The sequence below is a fragment of the Condylura cristata genome, unplaced genomic scaffold (genome assembly GCF_000260355.1).
Source record: "Condylura cristata isolate star-nosed mole 26May11 unplaced genomic scaffold, ConCri1.0 scaffold00002, whole genome shotgun sequence".
NCBI lineage: Eukaryota > Metazoa > Chordata > Mammalia > Eulipotyphla > Talpidae > Condylura > Condylura cristata.
In genome coordinates, this window is record NW_004567103.1 from 60,011,221 (window position 1) to 60,030,950 (window position 19,730).

The 19,730-nt window shown below is 37.8% G+C and overlaps 1 protein-coding gene across 1 annotated transcript in view; it reads left to right on the top strand.

The window, feature by feature from the left end:
* Positions 1–720: 720 nt before the first annotated feature.
* The window catches only part of CACNB4 (calcium channel, voltage-dependent, beta 4 subunit), a 127,196-nt gene continuing 108,186 nt past the window's right edge, over positions 721–19,730 (top strand). Inside the window, exons 1-2 of the mRNA XM_012727362.1 lie at positions 721–981; positions 2,853–3,012. Coding sequence (XP_012582816.1) covers positions 3,007–3,012 — 6 coding nt within the window. The 5' untranslated portion in view covers positions 721–981; positions 2,853–3,006. The remainder of the gene's footprint in view (positions 982–2,852; positions 3,013–19,730) is intronic.

The window sequence follows — 19,730 nt, forward strand, 5'->3', positions numbered from 1 at the left end:
AAAGATCAACTCTGTTTTTAGAATATGAAAGCAGTAAGTATTAGAAAGGAGATGAAGGATTTAAGTTAAGATATTGTCAGTTAAAAAATCATGCCAAAGAGATTTAAAAATTTACATCTAAAATAGGCTTTTGGATTCTTTTCAAACTTCGTTAGCTGGGTCAAAGAGGTATTTTCCTGCCAGTTAGATAGACTTCAGTGAGAATTCTGAAAACTTTTACAGTAGAAATTCTCACAAGAAATCTTACAGCTGTTTATTCTATTTGTGTTTCCTTTACTCATTAAAAAATTTAAATGACTTATTGGCTTAAATTACATCTGTGAAGTACAAATGCGGGGTAGAAATTAGTATCTGTCCACCTATTTGTATATACTATATACTCTGGAAATAAAATTTCTCCTCTGCCTCTCCACCCTCCCTCCAATTGTGAATTTAATTAAGGGATGAGCAGTTGTGTTTAGAGTATCCAATAGTCTGCCTTTACAAACATTCCAAGCAGCCTTTTAGATATTGATGAGTGTTTATTGCAGCACTGTACAATACAGGCGAAACAGGAAGCAGCTTTTTGCTGGGTAGGATGCTCCGAGTCACCCTCCACTCTCCCAGGGAACGCTCTTCAGCTGACTGAAGCAGGGGAGCTGAGCCAATCAGAGGCCGCTTTCCTAGCTCAGTCACCAGTCTGTGTTGAGGAAGGGTTTTGCTTTTTTATGCTCTGTATGGGGAAGGCAGATAAAATGCCAGGTCTGGACTGTCTCTGGGGATAACCTTACCCTATGTGATATGAATGAATAGCATCTTGCCTGGTAAATCCACAAGAATTAATAAGGCAGGCGCAGTTCTTTCAAATAGGCCTTTTCTATCTTTTAGCTCTAGCTGTGGCTTCTGTACCAATTTTGTTTTTGCCTTGAAAGAGGTGCTCTGGATTATCAGACCTCCATGTATGACAATTTGTACCTGCATGGAATTGAAGACTCGGAGGCTGTAAGTATTTTCATAGATAGCTGATTCCCTCTCCCCTCCTCTCCCTCCTCCCACTCCCCCCCACCCCCATCCCTCCTTATTTCTTAGGCAACGCAGGGAACATGGAGCAGAAAGCTAACATCATTCGGGGCTTGCTGGCTGCTGTGAAAATGTTCTCTGTATACTCAGAATTAATGGAAATTATTCTTTATTGTGTAATTTCTTGTCAAATGAAAAATGAAGGTGATAGCAGAGGCACCTAAGAGTGTAGGCTGCTCAGATCTATACATTACTCAATCCACATTTGATCTCACAAGGGGTAACTGCTCCTTGTAGACTAGTTTAAACTATGCAGAAAGTGCCTGTGTTTTCCAATAACAGGGTTCATAGAGGAGGCTCATTTATTATATAAAACACATTGTTTATTGAGCTAGCATGAATGGAAGTTCCTCAGCTGTAGCTGTATTATGCGCTTTCTGGCCAAACAAGAGGTGCAGATCTATTGCCTCTTTGTTAGGGAAATTAGGGGCAAGATTGTGGGCATCTGACACCCCTTGCAGAGGGAGTGGGTAGTGTTCTCACACTCTACCCTAGAAGACAGAAGTAGGTTCACTTGTTTGGCTTAAAAGACTAGACTCTTTTTCCCTCCATTGGTCAGTTACATGGACTCTATTAAAATCAGAGGATGGATGTGGTTTTCTGAAATCTCTAAAGTCATGCCATCAGAATGTTAGCTTTTGAATATAGGCTAACTGTCTACTAAATTTTTTTTTTTTTTTTTACTGTTACTGTTGGTACTTCTGTATTTCTCATCAATTATATAGCATGATTGGGGATGGCCAAGGGGACATGCTGTGGAAAGTATGAATTTTACACAAGTGCAATGCCATACATGTTGCTACATTTGAAATAGGAATGTGTTATATAAGGTTCTCTGGCTAAACCACCAAATAAACAGATTATAAAAAAAAAAAAACCTATGGTATACGTCAGTGCAGACGTATGTATCAAATGATGTGCTATCTGTGAAAGATAGAAGTCCTCTGTTCTGATAAGGCATTCCATTTTCCTTTCCTGTCTCTGTGTTAGCTCTAACACTAACTCTTTCCACAAAGTCTCTTCTGTGTGTTACCCAACGTGCTCGTAAATTATCAGACTGCCAGTTTACTGCAAGGGACTGTTCTGAAGCATTGGTAGCCGAAACAGAGGTCCCATTTGCCAGTGATGTGGGGAACGGACAATACAACTTGAGGAGGTCAGTCACCCAGCTTCTCTGCTGTGTTACTCAGGAGATCTGATTAGTTCTGCCCCTCTCTCCACACTCAGTTATGAAACATGTGATGCCTTATTCACTTGTAACTTATTTTCAATGCTTGATTTTAAACTTGGCTACTAAATTGCTCTTAAGTGGATGGAGTTTCTTCGGAATAGCCAGTCATTTTCGAGTCCGGTTGCTGTGAATAGAGCTGGCTAGGAACTAGTGTACCCAGCACTTTGTTTTCCAGAGCTGTGTACCTTTCAGATATTCTGCTTCTTTCTCCCCCTTTGCTCCAGCCTCTTAGGACAGCAGAGTGTTTCTGTAGAGTGGGACATGGAGAGTGCAGTGACTTGACTTGGTGGTGGTAGTTGATGGTGGAGAGTGTAAGTACTGCAGTGCTGTGCTCCTGGTGACTCAGTGGTAGCTGACAGGCTTAGCTGCTCTGGATTGTGCACATCTGCCGAGGTGAGAAATGGGACACCCAGGAATGAAGAAGGGTATCTGGTCAGTCCTCTTTGGAAAGTATGGAGGGGTGGGATTGAAAGGTGTCTCATAAACCAGAGGGGGAAGTCAGAGGTGTTCGGAGGGGTAAACTGACTCTGAATGCTCATTTGAGTTTGTTTGTTTTTATAAGGAAGAATAATGTGATGTGTTACCCAAGATGGTGTGAACAAAGCTTCAAGCCAATGAAGAAGACTAGGCCTAAATAGCTGACCTGGTGAAGTGAAAAGTAAAGCCACACCTGGAGTGCCACATCCTCAGCAGTCTTTCTCAGTGCCAATGCATTTATGGCTGTAAGTGTGGGGGTTTGCCCAGATTGAAGCACAGCTCTCGAACAGGTCTGGTGGATAGGCTTGGAGAGGCTTTCTCAGATGGCCAGCTGCAGTCCGAGCACATACAGGCACTAAAAGCTGAGTACGGCACTTCCTTTGGGGGTTGGGAGCCACTGGCCTATGTCCTACCACTCTGTGCTGTTGAAATGTCTTGTGGGGTTTAACATGTGATGAGCGATTATATTCAATGTGTTCACACAGTAAGTCTGTAATAAGAGCATCTCATTCTGACTAAGAATAAAGCATTTCATGCACTGTCAGCACCCCACACAGAACAATTTTGGTACTTTGAGGGGTGATTCTTTTTTTTTAGGAGTCTGGTCCAGAGGTTGATAGTATATTTCCAGACCCTGGATTTTATTTGTAACCTCTGTATTTCGTATGCTATCTATATATAAAGAGAAAGGAAGAAGACCCTACTGGAGTATTTGAAACTAGGCTTTTTAGATTCTTGAATCCTAGGTAGCCTTTTTGGATAAGTCATTAACTCCTGCTCCGATTTCTAGGAGGGGAGTTAAGTGTCAGCATTATCCAGAATTACAAAGAAATGCAAAAGATCCTTTAATGCTCTGCAGACAAACCCTGCATAGGAACTTGAGATTTCACACTGCGCATCATGGTTGTTCTCCTGTTATCCCAACATGGATAATGGAGCATGTGCTCCTGGATGAGTCCATATCTAGACCAGGCAGTTACATTACACATTCTCTGTTTGCCTCTGTGAGGGTAGTTCAGTCTAATTTAACTGCCCTCACTGGGCTTTAGTACAGGAGTTAGTGGCCAAGATGCTTTTCACTGATTGAGCCCCCAACATACACTGTCTTAAAGCTGATTCACAATAGATTTTGACAGATCTCCTACGTGGTATGCATGGTTTATAAATGCATTCATTGTGTATTTTGATGTTTGTGGAATCATGATAGGAATAAATTCTTTTCTCATTCAGCAAGTTTATTACACAATCAGAGGAGCATTTTTATAGGGATATGTGTAAAGCTGATAAAAAGCAAGAGTTACCTAAAGTTCACCACCCAGACATAGTTGCTGATAACATAGTGTTACCTATTCTTTCAGATAATCAATGCACATATATGTAAATATATCATTCTAAACCTGCTACTGTGCCTTGCATCCTAGTCTGTGAAATGCTGTTCCTTCTTGCTAAAAATTTTCAGCACACTAGGACTAGAAATGTCCTAATACTAGAGGTGCTTTTTTGTAAGATTTAAAGCTCCAGCATGCACCTGATAAGATTTTGAGCAATTTAAATAAAATAGTGAATCTTAGAATACTTTGTAAAGCCAGGGTTAGCTGCACACAAAATTAATGTTTGATTTCTCTGCACAGTTGCTTCCATTTGAAAGTGTTTAAATTCTATAGTATTTAGAGAGAGAGGCCTGATCTTTTACACTGAAAGAAAATAATCATTAGGTCATAATTCAAGAAAATATATTCTTTTAAGTGTTTCTCAATGGTAGAAAGGAGCCATGATATATTTATTAATACTGTTAGCAGTCTTATGTACATAAAGTAAAGGAAGGTAAAATTTACAAACTATGTGTATGTATCATCTGTATGTATTAAAGAACATATTTAAATGTATATGTACTTACACATTTTTATAAGGACAACTATATATTATTTAAACTATTTGTTTTCTATGAATGAGCTGTGTAATCATGTATGTTCACCTAAATGTCTGTTCTTCTGTGCCCATGTCACACTGTGCCCTCTCATTCATTCACACATGTTCAGTATAGATATACTCCATCTTTGCTAGTTGATGCTTAATACTAAGTGGGAGATTTTCACCTTAGAGCTTTTGGAGAAGGAAAATTAACTGCTTTTGACATATAGAAAGATAACCAAGTGAATTGAAACTTACTATATCCACAAGAGAATAAACAGTTTTACTTTCAATGATAAAATAAAGTTTTTTTTCAAAATACAAAGCTATGTCCTTGTGCTTGCTAGGGGACAGGCTTTATGTGTCCAGGGACATTCAGAAGACCACTCTAAGGATATTAAGGAGTAGATTTCTCTTGGAAATAAGATCAATGGTCTTTTTTGGCTTGGTGGATCAGAAAAACCCTTCTGGGGTCAGAGAGTCTTTCTGACTTATTTCTAGAGAATAAGGCTGTTCTGTAAGGGAATCCATGGTCTGGATGTTGGCATCACTGGTCACTGGTCAGAAAGGGAAGCCAAGTGCAACTCATGGTTTGCATTAGAATTTTGAGAAAATCAACTTGTTTTACTGAGGTGAGTGATTTTGCTGTTTGTCCAGAGTCTGTTTTAGGTAAATGATAGAAATTTATCTTCAAGCAACTCTTAGCAACAATTATTTTCTAAGTCATTTAATAATGAATCATTTATTAGTAAGTCATTCAAATGAAATGATTTGTAGATTCCTTAAATCTGAAAATAATCCATGAGTTTGCTTCTGCAAGGTCATCAGTACTATTGTTTTCTTGCTAATTTTCCATTTTCTAGTGATAGAGAGAAATATTAGGATCGTCTCACTATTCCCCAGGGGATTCTGTATCTCCTTTCCTGCTGGTGTTCTTCTTACTATTAGATTATCATGAGTTGATCACATTTTAGAAGATGGTCCTGTGACTTCACATGTACTCACTGAATATCACTTTACTGGGTGTTAGAAGGTATTCTGGTAGGAAGGTCTGCAATAGCTATGAAAAATGTGCTTTTAAGGGGGAGGTGAGGAGACATCCCATTGCCATTGCCTTTCTGAGTTTCAACTTTGACCTTATCTCTTAGATAATTCTCATTTTACTCAGTGTCTCCCTTTAATATCCTTTGCCTAAGTGAAAGGATGCCGCTCCAGGAGGACAAGTAGACATTAGACTGCTTCTCACTTTCCATTCTCTTTTCCCTCTTCCACTCGTTCTTTGTAATAGTCATCTAGTGAGAGCTCAGGTAGCCTTGAAGCCAAGTAAAACACGATACCTAGAAAGGTTTGTAGATACATACTCTGTGTATTCTAAACTAAATCAGGCTGGTTGAGATTCCTTTTATGTGTTTGCCTCTGGCCATGTGAACACAGCAATTGCTCTAGGATATAGCCCGGGACCTGAGTACATGCATGTGTTCTCATAAGGACAGGATGCTAGTCAGCTACTACTTAGTGAGCAAACTTAAGGGGACTTGGGAATTCGTGTAAAGTAATTGCAAGCAGACTGGGGGTTAAAAATTTGTATGCCTTGGATTTTGATGTTTTGAGACTGAAGAGTGTGAGTCTGAGGGGAAACTGTGCAGTCATTTTTACTTACTACTTAGTGATTTGCCAAAGGGAAGATTGTCCAGTGACATCACATAAGAGCTTTCAAGATTCAATGGCCAATACTTGTTTTCCTGCTACATTTATATTCATTTATAATATAAATGTACAGTTTTAATACTTTTGTTCAGGGGGATTGATATAAACAACACATCATAACATGAATCTGGGGGTCTGTCAGTTATTCGAAGCTTGATTTTGTAGTTGCATGAGTTCATTTACTTTGCCCTTTTTACTCCTATTACTCTTTAATATCTTCTTTTTAGCATTGGAATTATATAATATAAAGAGAATCTGATCTTCAGTGTAATCCTATTAGCAGATCTGTTGAAAGTTTGGCAAGTGGTTAGTTATTAAACGTGTTTCTCAATCATTTTTAACCTCCATAAAACTATTAAAGATTTTATCTTCTACTGAGTATATCTACTAGTCAGAAAAATGTCAAGTTTACTTTTGCACTTTGTATTATGAAACAGTGATGCAGTGTAAGAGTGTCGTGATTAAAAATCGAAATTCAGTGCAAGATTGTCAGAATTTCTAACTCCACTCTTCCTAGTGTGTCATTCTGGGTATATTTCTTAAACTCCCTGTACCTTTTGTGTCCACATCCCTCAAATGACAATAATAAAGGAAAGTACCTCTTGGGTAATTTTAAATAGTAGACAAATTAGTATGTCTACAGTCTTAAAACATGTTTTCTGCTATTATTAATACTATTCTTCATTTTATGACTATACTTGTGCATTTGAGAACTGAACACCTCTACCTTTGCAGGTTTTGATCATCCCACCAGACACTTTGGTTTATTTTGAGTACTTGCTTGTTTGTTGACTGGAATTTTCAAAAGTATTATATTGCTGTCATGTAAAAGAATGAAGCACTATTTTCTTGAGGATTAGGTTGTTGTGTTTTGTTTTAGAAAAGGGGCAGGAGAGTATAATGAAAAGAAGATTAGGACTTAAAGCCTTGGTCTTTGTGATTTATTAACAGTAACTTTTAATTTAAGTCTTTTCATTGTGTGAATCCTCAGTTTCCTTCTATAAAACTAAGAGGTTTGACTAGATTATTTCTCACGTTACTCCACATCCAAATTTTGTTCTACTTGCCCATAAATACTTTCTTCAGTTGAGATACAAATGCCACCATATACCATTGACATCTTGAAATGATCAGTTACTGTAGCATTCTGTGCATAATGGGTAAGGTGTTGAATCTTAAGTCTGGATATCTGGCCATTGCAAAATCTTTGAAGGAGGAAGGCTTGTGCATGCACACCTTTGAGAGCACTATATGTTTGAAAAGGAAATGTTTTATTTAAGATTTTTTTTTAAAATCTAGAAGCCAAAAAGGATTCTTATCTATTGCTCGTTTGCTTGCCAATACCCATGGTGCACTTCCAGCCCACAGAAATTTGAGCTGCAAACACTAGAGTCACAGCTCTAAAAAAAAAAAAAAAAGGCAAAAGCATTCTGAGAGGCAAGCTTCTCCTAACTCTTACTGATGACTATATAGAGATATTTCTGCTTTATAATAACCTCTTTTTCCTTCATGACTAATATAACCAGTTGTCTAAGCTATGTACTAGAAGAGTGAGAACAAAACCAGTTTGAATAATTGTCCTGTGATTGGTAAGTGATTTGGTATGATTGGTAATTGTTCTATTGTATTTATTGTTTACTGCTTTCTTGATTTATAGAATTTTGTTTAGCATATAATTATTATCCTTTGGGATGTACTCGAGTAATGATAAATCAATAGGAACCCTCCAGGAATATAGTAAATTCTAGGAGATATTCATTATTATTTTTTTAAAGTCATTTTTACTTTCTACTCCTTTCAGAAAGGAGTTACACCTGCTCATATATTTCACTGATATTATATGGATGAAGCACAGAAAACTTCTTCATTATCACAATATGCAGGGCCTTTTTTGAAGCTCTGAGATAATACAGAAGAGTAAGTAATCTGACCACACAATCAAAGAAGGTTAAATACAAATTTGATTTAAAAAAGAAAAGACCACTGGATAGCTACATGTAATTGTTAGTTAACTGGAGTCCATAAATTTGATACATAAAATATAATGTTCCTCAATGCCAATATTAGTTTTTCCTATATTTGTGAAATTTTCTGAATTAACATACAGTTTTTTAATTGATCCTGCATGACTTACTGTGATATATCTGAAATAAGGCTACATCTTAAAACAAATGGTACCCCATAGATTTTTTTCCCCCAAGTAGTATATAATCTAATGTTGAGTTTTATAATTGTGGGTATCTTAAATTCAATGAAATGATATGTTTGGGAAAAAAAAATCTAATCAATAAAAAACTGTATAGTGTAAAAAAAATTAGTCTTTCTTGATGACTTCCCAAACTTTTCCCATCCCCGTAGTTAACTGTTATTAGAAATTTAGTAGGTGTAGATTCAGACCTTCTTTCTATACATTGATTGGTATATTAAGTCAAAACACAAGCACATATATCATATTTGTAAATTTATAAAATTGAATACAAACACAACAAATACTATTGTTTTCTTGATCTAAACACATACCACGAATACTTTTCCATATCAGTTTCTTTTTAATGAACTGAGTGGTATAATGCCCGTCTAGAGTGGATTTACCATAGTGGAATTAGACTACTAATAGATTTGGGATATTTCCCCTTTTCCAGTCCTGCAGGTAAATGCTACAGTTAGCATTTTATATATATAAATTTTGTGTAAGCATGACACATTTCTTCACAATAACTTCCTTAAAACAGAGTTGTCACATTAAAGGATGAGCATTTTTTTTTAAAGATTTATTTATTTATTCATATAGAGCTGGGGTACAGGCCAGAAATGCTGAGGGTGAGGTGAGAGGATTCACCAGAGACAGAGGGGGGAGCAGAGCAGGCAGAGTGAGGAAGTACACTGCTGAGGGGAGCAGCAGGCCGGTCAGAGGAGGTGTGCTGCGCCATGTGGATCTCCTCCGGGCAGGCGGGGATCGAACTCATGCGGAAGTGGCCTAAGCTTCTTAGTGCTGTGCTTTAACCCACTGTGCCACCAGGGAGGGCCCTAAAGGATGAGCCTGTTTTAAAATTTATACATATCTGCCCCTATTATACATTCATTCTTTTTTGAGAATAAATCCAATTATTTAAAAATTTAAATCAAAATATAAGACTTCAAAGAATTCTCTTGATTATAAGGAACAGCTTTAGACACTGGCCTCCATTTCCATAAGACGAATTTAGATTCTCTTTATTGTAATAATGTAGTTATAAGGTATCCACAAAAACTTTAGCATTTGCAGCCACCCAGCTACCCTCCTTCAAATGTGAAATGACTTGAGTCCCAAAGGTGTTAGGCAACTTGTTTAGAATAACCTAGGTAATATGTGCTAGAACTAGACCTAGAACCCTCCTCAGTTCTTGTTCTAGAGCAATGTTCTTTTTATGATGCCAAATTCTAAGGCCCAATTATATACAAAGTGGAATAAACCAACAATGGCTGGTATAACCTTATTATTTGTGTGGTGCTTGCTTGACAACTTACAGAGCAGTTGGGTGTTGGGAGAATCCCCAAAACAGATTGCTTTCTGACCCAAGATTGTGGGAACTTTACCTAGTTGGAATCCAGATTAGGGTCCCAATTTCTTTCAAGTTCTTATTTGATATTGCTTTCTGATCTGGCTTGAAGTCCCTAGTGATTGATGTATTAAAGTGATAATACATCCATAAAGCTCAAACGGACATGAAAAGTCACTGCTAGAGAATGTCAGAAAGAGACTTTATGTCTTAGGGAAATGCTGGCATTCTCCTTCATTTGTCTGCAAGTCTTGGTGACACCTACAAGTCAATGTGATGTTTGGCCTTAGCCAGGAGACCAACAATGCATTTTAAATATTGGTCTTCCCCATTTACAATTAATCTGCATGAACTTCTAATTCAGAAAAACATTTGCATGAGTCAGTACTGATATTTTTAAAAGGTAAAAGGGACAGCAATATTTGTAAAAGGTAAAAGGAACTGTGAGTTCTGAGTGTGGGAGGGCAGTCGTATCAATCAGAATCCCTACAAAGAATAGATAGCACCCTCAAATTAGAATAATTTTTACAGGGCTTAATAAAATGAAAAGGCGTTGGTATGGGATGAGGAGATTATAAGGGGTAGGGAAGTACCTGTAGAGCTACTATCAACTGTAGGCCCCACTGGCTTCAGAAAGGGCAGCATTACACAAACCTGAAAAGACTGGGTTTTGTTCATAAGGATACAAACTAAAACTGTGGAGGAAGGCAGTCACACTGCTATCACCCCAAAGGAAGTCAGGGATACTTACCCTAATGTCTCTTCCTCCCTCACTCTGGTGTTTCTAATCCTCCCTCACTATGATGCTTCCTTAAACTCCCTTAGGCTAAATCCAACCAGAAGCCAAAGGATACAATGTACAGGTCAGCCACCCCATGAAGAGCAGAGTGAAAAAGGGTGGAAGGTGACTGGAGACCCAAAGGGATGCTGCTTCATCTATACTAGGGATGGGCCAGTCTGCATGTAATCATGCCAGTAGGTGAAAGCATGCACTTTGAAGGTATTGCCACAACATACTGCTGAAAATGCCAGCGAAACTCTAAAGGGGCTGTTTGTTATTTTCCATTAGAAATGGGTATTCACTTTCATACATGAAAATAGTTTTGCTACAACTGGTGACCTAAGGTTTATTTGTATACTGTGCTTTACTATTATTATGTTTTGGAATACTTAAATGCTTTTTAGCAATGGCAAAAAGAAAAGATGTAAATGTTAGTTTTGTAAAGAAAGCTTAAGACAACTTTCCAGACAACTTTCAGGTATACCAAGGTCTCAGAAGACAGTAAGCAGATAGAGAAAAGCATGTATCTGATGAACTTTTGTCTCAGCTGTGCTCCACTGTCATGACCAGACCAGCATGATTCTTTAGATCCCCCCCAAAGTGATTATTACACTATGATTCCTGCTGTGTAAAACAGTGGGAGGATTGGTGGGCATAAGAATTAACGTTGTGAAATTTTACAGTTCTGATGACAGTCTCATTTTTAAAAGATATATTGACTGAGTAGGGGCAGAAAGGTAACAGGAAAGAGAGTTTCATTTACAGTGATGAAGGCAGGACTTGTTTTGGAAGATACTAACTCAGAGGCCAGGACCTTTAGTAAATCTAAGCAGAATTCCTGTGTTCCTTTTAAAAAGTCAATTTTGATGGCTTGCTGGTTACACAGAGTATAAACAGTGAAAATTCATTGAGCTACATGTGTATGATATATACATCTTTCTGCATTCCATTAGAAGTTCTAGAAGTCTCTTTTGAGGAAACATGTAAAACCGGAAACGACAAACTGGAATTGGGAGTATATATTAGGATAGAATAAAGGCCCTGATTCCCACGGAGAGATGTAAATACTACATAAGGTGATTAGATGTTGGCATCCTGAGATCAGAAACTTATACTAGAACTTGTCTGGTGGACCAGTTGGCCAATGACGGGAAACAACATTCATCATGGGGAGATGGGAAGATTGTATCTTTCTAGTGGCTGGAGCAAAGGTCCCTTTCATGGGTTGATGCTCCTCTTGACCTTTTGTTAATGGGCAGATCACCTTACCGATGGTCACGTGCTTTTGTGCAATAGCTGTTCTGACAACCATGATTCTTAAGGTAGGAGGACTTAAGGTAGATTTCCTCCCTCTCTCTAGTGATGTCTGCAGAGCCAGGCATACTCAGTGGTGAGAGCTTTTTTTTTAAGCTTACAGAACTGTGTCAACAGTGATAAGGAATAAAGGGAAGATTGCATTATGTCTCTGTTGATGTTATTTTAATCAAGCTCTTAGTTCAGTTGCTTACTCTACAACAGTGTGTAGTTGGTACATGGGTATACATAGCTACCTTATGTACAGTTTTTTTTTTTTGAAAGATTTATTTATTGATGCATACAGAACTGGGGTACAGCCCAGAGGTGCAGGTGCAGTGAGAGGATTCACCTGAGACAGAGCAGGGGACAAAGTACACTGCTGAGGGGAGCAGCAGACCGGTCAAGAGAGGTCCTGCTGTGCCATGTGGGTCAGCTCCGGGGTGGGATTGAACTCATGCTGAAGTGGCTTTAGCTTCTTAGAGCTGTGCTTTAACCTGCTGCACACCAGGGAGGCCAGAATGTACAGGTTTTGCAGTTTTTTTTTTTTAAGATTTATTTATTTATGCTTATACAACTGGGGTACAGGCCAGAGGTATAGTGGGTGAAAGGATTCACCAGAGACAGAGTAGGAAACAGAACAGGCAGATTGACAAAGTACAACGCTTAGGGGAGCAGTGGTCGGGTTAGAAGAAGTCTGCACGCCATGTGGGTCAGCTCCCTGACTGGGGATCAAATTCATGCTGAAGTGGCTTTGGAGAGCTTCATAATGCGATACTTTAGCCCATTGCACCACCAGGGAGAGCCTGGTTTTGCAGTCTTAAAATAGATATATGGAGCTAGATTAAAGGTAAGCTAGCATATGTATTGTATGCACATTGCTTGAATATTCTCATTTTCAAAATTAAAATAATTTATAAAATATATAATTTTTGGAGATTGGTTTATTTCTAATTTTTAAATTATTATGAGTATAGTGTATAGTGCAGTATGAAAGGCAAGATAGTTCTTATAACTGAAGCATACTATTAGTTAAAAATTTACTAGTTGCTAGTTAAAAAGTTGCTATTTTAACTATTTGCTATTATAAAGGCCTTCATCAAATGTGTAGTTTGAATAAAGTATGAGTGTGTGTGTAATTCTTTAGATCAAAGCTACAATTTTAAAAGCTATGCAAGATACCCTAACTACTAGGGCTTTTGTTAGGCCTGAATAGTATGTTGAAAGAGGATATTATTTTGCTTGGTTTTGAAATATGCACTGTACCAAGGTAGCTTTAAAAATTGTACATGCCACGCCCTCCCTGGTGGCACAGTGGGTTAAAACACAGCACTAAGAAGCTAAAGCCACTTCAGCATGAGTTCGAGCCCCGCTGGCTCTAGAGGTGACCCACATGGCGTAGTAGACCTCTCCTGACCTGCCTGCTGCTCCTGTCAGCAGTGTACCTGTTCTATACCCCACTCTGCCTGTTCTGCTCCCCACTCTATCTCTGGTGAATCCTCTTACCACCCCTGCACCTCTGGCCTGTACCCCAATTCTGTATGCATGAATAAATAAATCTTTAAAAAAAAATTGTACATGCCAGGCCCTCCCTGGTGGCGCAGTAGGTTAAAGCACAGCACTGAGAAGCTAAAGCCACTTCAGCATGAGTTCGATCCATGCCCTAGAGTTGACCCACATGGTGCAGCAGACATCTCCTGACCTGCCCTCTGCTCCCCTCAGCAGTGTACTTTGTCCATCTGCCTGTTCTGTTCCCCGCTCTGTCTCTGACGAATCCTCTCACTGCCCCTGCACCTCTGGCCTGTACCCCAGTTCTGTATGCATAGATAAATAAATCTTTAAAAAAAATTGTTCATGTCACATTCTAAACTTGGTGTGGGTGAATTATCCAAGAAATTTTAAAAGAAAGAAGACTATAAATAAGGTAGAAAAAGGACAAGGAAATGCATAACCTAGATTCTGTGAATGTTTTGATTCATATCCCTTTTCACTAAAATATGTTCTGGCGGTAAGATGTGCAACTAGTTGTTAGAATTTTTTTATTTGAGTCTTGCATTTACATAGAGAAGCTGGCTTTCAAAATGCCAGCCAGCTGCCACCTCAAACACTGAGGATTTGTCTAACTTGGTGACGAGTTTAGTAAAAAGATAGCTTAAGGACATTGGGGGGAGAACACACATCAGATACCTTTTCTGGAAACTCATTTTTTAGCTATCTGATTTTTGGGGTATTTGAATCTTCAGTTCTTCATTTAGGGTTTGCAAAGATGCTGTGAATGTAAAGCCTCACCTCCATGCACTTAAGGAAGATGAATAGTTTTGAAGTTTCAGTTTGGATATAACTCGAGGATGTTCCTGATTGTAAACCAAATCATTTTTAAAAGGGATAAAAAATACCCACTATCCTATAAGCATTTTTGTTAAATAACTTCTAAGATTCCTTAGCCAACGACATTGACAGACTCTGAAAGTATTCCTTAGTTTCTTGAGTGGGCCTTTCTCAAGGAATTATTCAACCTGTTTTTGGAGGTCAGCACTGTTGGGGTGCCCTTTTCATGGTACTGACCACTAATACACCTGACCTCCAATTTTAAAGAAACTTGTTTTGATGTGAATCACTTACTGTTTTAGTGTTCTGCAGAACATGCTTTGGGGTTCTATTGGTTCCCCAAATTATTAGGAAGCTGCTTATTGGGAGCTGTAGAGGATTTTTAAACTGGAAAGTGGTCTGATAAAATGTGCATTGGTCAGAGTGAAAGATGGATTGGAGGTGAGGGAGAATTCATACAGGAAGTCCAATTGGAAAGCTGTTGAAATAGTTCAGGAGTGAGATAATGGAAGCCTCAACTAGGGCAGTAGCAGTGGGAATATAGAGGAGGAGCTGAACTGAGAAATATTTAAGTCAGAAATGCAACAGATTTGGTAACTAATTAACTTAGGAAAGGAGAAAAGTCTGGAATGAACCCTTCCACTTTTGGCTTGGGTGACTGGTTGGATGATGAAGCCTCTGAGATTGAGAAACTAGAGCATTTCTTCTATTGCCTTTGAGGAGTCTCTAGGGAGCTCAAGTTGCAAGCAGTGTCCAGGTTCAGAGGCCCTCAGCCCTCCAGCTGTTGATCTTGAGTCCTGGCTGGGAAAATTACTGGCTACAACCCAGGATCATAAGATAGTTCCGTATGAGACGATTAGGACCCCAGTGACCAAGAAGTGGATGCGGCTACTGTTCCAGCTCTCCATTCTGGGCTTGTGCCCACAGTTATACAACCTATTATGCTCTGTCTGGAAACCATAGAGGAAATGTGCCATACTCCACGCTAATCTGGTCTTGATGAACTTTGCTGCAAATAAATCTTCAAATCAAGTTAAACACCCCCTTCCTCAGTAAATGAATATTAATCCAAGTGACAACTAGTGTGCCAAAAAGAGCATTTGAGCTATTGCTCAGAGGAAAATTATATTTTAAACTCTTACCAACTTACATTTGTTTCTCTTTCTATTAAAAATTGGAGCATCATAATATTTTTTCCAGATTATATCCTCTCTTTATTTTTGTAGATGAGTTTTATAGATGAATTTTGTAGGTGAGATAGGTTAATTTAGTGCATCCGTTGACATGTGAAAAAATGGATCCCTACTGAAGTAGGTCTGGTAATACCACAGTCTGTGTCCCATTTGCAGAGAGCATAGCCATTGAAGTCTCTGAGCATTCTGTAATAAATAAGTCAATTAAATTTTATTTGACACAAAGATTTCCTAAATTTATTTTACCTCTGAGACTATTTTCCCCTAAGAAATACCTATTAATTGCATGAAGTACTGTTCTGTAGAATACAGTTGAGGAAATTTTGGTCTAATTATTTACTCCAACCTCATTCTCTGGAAACAACCTCCATGTTGTAGACTGGGTGGATTTTGTGGAGTGGAGTGGAATGTGGAATTACATGGATATCTATATTTCTGGGCATTTCTGTAAGAGACTTCCATTCAGTTAATCGGGGGTGAAGTGTAGGATTTGCTTTGTTAACAAACACATTCAAGGTGATTTGGGGGTAGACACTTTGCAAATACTTGGCCAAATCATCATTCTGATCAACCAGAAAGTTTGTGACAGCACACAACACTGACATTTCCCCTTTTTTTCAAGGTCCCCGTGTAACTGTCCTATTTCCCTCTGGAGTGGTAAGCACTTTGGAATAAAATGTCTTTCTTATTTACCTCCCCACCCTTGCATGGACGTGCTTGCTGTGTGTGCTTGCCCCAAGACAGGCACTCAATAAATGACTGCTGGGATGAATTAAAATTCAATAATCGTAATTTCCCCAGAAATCCAGAGGGACCTAGGGAATGGACAGGAATGATTGAACAAGACATATTTGTTAGGGACTCCTAAGGGGTATGTGTGTGTGTATCCATGAATGGCCATTATTTTTTTCTTTGAAACATCAGAGTAAATTTAAAACTAGCTATGAAAATTTAGAGAAATAAAAGACCTATGTATGTTTTTAAGGATTTCAAGTGAAGAAGACTATTTATTATGTTTGTTTTTAATTGAGATAAGTGTTTATAATCTGTTTTTGCTTTAGGGTGATAAGTTTATAACTACGCAAATACATGTTACCATAACATAACTATGACCAAGGCATAACTGATTCTCCACTGAAGTCCATTGGGTCTCTTTTCTCCATTGCTCCCACCACTCCTACTGGTAACCTCATTTCTAAAGTTAGATTACAAGGGTGTTTGTTTTATTTTGGCTTTGTCTCTTCTTTTGCTTTGTTACTTATATTACATATATGAGTATTAGTTATGTGGTATTTGTCTTTCTCTTTCTGACATAGAATAATCCTTTCCAATTCCATCCATGTTGTCACAAATGGCAATATTTTGTCTTTTTCATAGTTGAATGCTATTCTATCGTGTATATATACATTTTCTTTTATACATGTATCCATAATTGGGCACTTAGGTTGTTTCTACACCTTGGCTATTGTAAAGAGAAGTTAAATGAAAACAGAAGTGCATAGATCCCTTCAAATTGGTGTTTTGGTATTTTCTGGATAGATACCTTGAAGTGGGCATGCTAGATCATATAGTAGATCTATTTTTAATGTTTTGAGAAACTTCCATACTGTTTTTCATAGGAACCAAACCAGTCCTCATTTCCACCAACAGTGTATGAGGATTGTAAAAGGTCTATATTTTTAAAAGATATGAGTGTGATAAGGAAAGCTCGATCTTCTTCCCCATATATTCCCAACTATGCTTTATTGACTGTAAAAAAAGTTGGTGACAATTTAATTCTCCCACCACCTTAAACTCTTATACCCTGCTCCCTAGAATCTACCTCTCTTGACTGTTTTTAATAATAGATTTATCAAGATATGTAGTTCACACATCATACAGTGCACTCACTTAGAGTATACAGTTCATTAGTTTATGCATATTTAGAATTATGTAAGCATCATCAACATTTTAATCACCAGGAAAGAATTCTTGTACCCATTAGTAATCACTACCCATTTCACCTAAATTTCTCAGCCCTAGCATTGCTCTATTCTGAACTTTTCATATGTAGGTTATCAATCAATGTGATCTTTAGTGGCTGGCTTCTTTCACTTAATATTTCCAAGCTTCACCTATGTTATAACATGTATCACTATTTCATTTTTTTTAATGCCAAGTACTATTCCATTGTATGGATATGATATATTTTATTTATATATTCATCTATTGATGGGCTTTTTCCTGTTTCTATTTTTTGGTTGTTATTAATAATGTTGCTTTGAATATTTGTGTGCTTATGTGTGTGTATGTCAAAAAAGTGACAGTTTCTTAACCTGTCACTTTAAAATGTAAGTCATTTTTAATACTTTTAGGTAAACAAAAGATACTGAAAATTCAAGGAAGGTTTGAATCCCATTCCACTGACCATGTAACCATATCTCACCTATTTCCATACAGTTCTGCTCCTGTCAATGTGGTCCTCTTATGGTTGTGAGAGAAAGCTGTGCTCCTCCCTCTTTACAGCGTTTGCACAAGTTCAGACTCTTATTACACTTTAGACTCTTCACAGATGATTCAATTAGACTTTTCACAGAATTTTCAAACTCTTCTGAACTCAGTGTCTCTCCCATTCACCTGGGCATTAATTGCATGTAACCTCATATGACTTCTTCACTCTTTCATGTGTTATATCTCTGCAAATATGCAATGCTGGAGTGTGAGGATCAAATCCTATAATTTTTTATGTCTCTTTTCCTTCAATGCCAACTATGCAATGTAAGAGAGATGAATAAGAAAGACATGTAGCACACAAATTAATATTGAATGAATGAATGGATGCTATTGCTCAGTGCCACTGTGACAGTGACGTTCTGAGTGCAAAGCAAAATATGACTGGTTTGCACACCCATTGAGGAAATGACGAGAGTCATCAATTAAACCAGGTGCAGCTCTTAAATTGCGAGGGGTTCATTTAAAGAGTTGCTGACTTGTCACAGAAAATGCTGAAAGACTCTCTATTTAGAAATAATCCTGTCTGAGCATCAGATATTCTCTTCATTTCTTCTTACTTGTTCTCATTTGCAAGGACATGTTCAGGGACATTGTCTTAAAAATAGGATCCTTGCAACTTCCTCTCTTTTATTTCCAAGCTCAGATCATAATTTAGCAACTCTATCATTATCAGAGCCATTATGTCTGTGATGGTCATATCCAAAATTTCCATAACTTCGCCAACAAGGTCAGTTCTTTGAATGGGCCCCACATAGATGAACCTTCTTGTGGTAATTCATTTTGTTTCCACATGGAAACCAAAAATAATTTTTTAAGTAAATAAGACCAAAAGATAAAATAATTTGAAATAGAACAAAGATATTTTAGTTTTCCTGGCAATGAAGATATGAATAATTTTCTATAAAACCTACTCTTCAAATATTTCTCTGTGGATGAGGGTATTAAACAAATCATCCCAGTTCTTTCTTTATGATCTCATTATGAAAAATTCCATGGAAATAATTCTGCCTAAATAAAATTACTCTATTAATTTATAGCCTTAATTTTGTGTGATGTTAAAAAGAACTGGATGAGGACAGTAGCTATTGGTCACTGCTGCCCTAGTTTAGAAAGATGTTGCTGGTTGCAGATTGTATAGGCACACTGTCCACTTCAGTGGAGACTTAGCTGTTACTTGTTACTTCAGGGCCACACTGAGCCTCCTGGCCACAGTTGTCATAGGTAGGATAAAGCTAGAATCCCTTAACAGGAATGTGTCCTTATATCTCCAAGGTCACGTAGAGACAGACCATGGGGGGCAACTCCCTTACATTCTTACTGTGCAAGTACATTGACATATTTGTTCAATAGATAGAATTTGTTGTGAAGATGTCAGTTTTTTAAATCAAACCTAAGCCTACCTTTTGGTGTCATTTATCCAGGTAAGACAGAATGTTTCAAAGAATTGTTTACAGATTTTTTTTCTCATCATTCAGCTGAACAGTTAGTGAGTATCTATGGCCTAGCCAACATGGCGCTAAACTTGTTCACTCTTACAAGAAAATTAGAAATAGAAGATGTTCCCAGCATGCAAGTGCTTATTGTTAAGTCAAGAGGACCAGATGTAGGTATATGACACAAGCAGGAGGGAACCTAGTCTAATGTGATGTGGTATTTTTGCAAAAAGAATTGTATTTATCTCAATGTTTACTGTTTACAATTTGAATTTGGAGATTTAT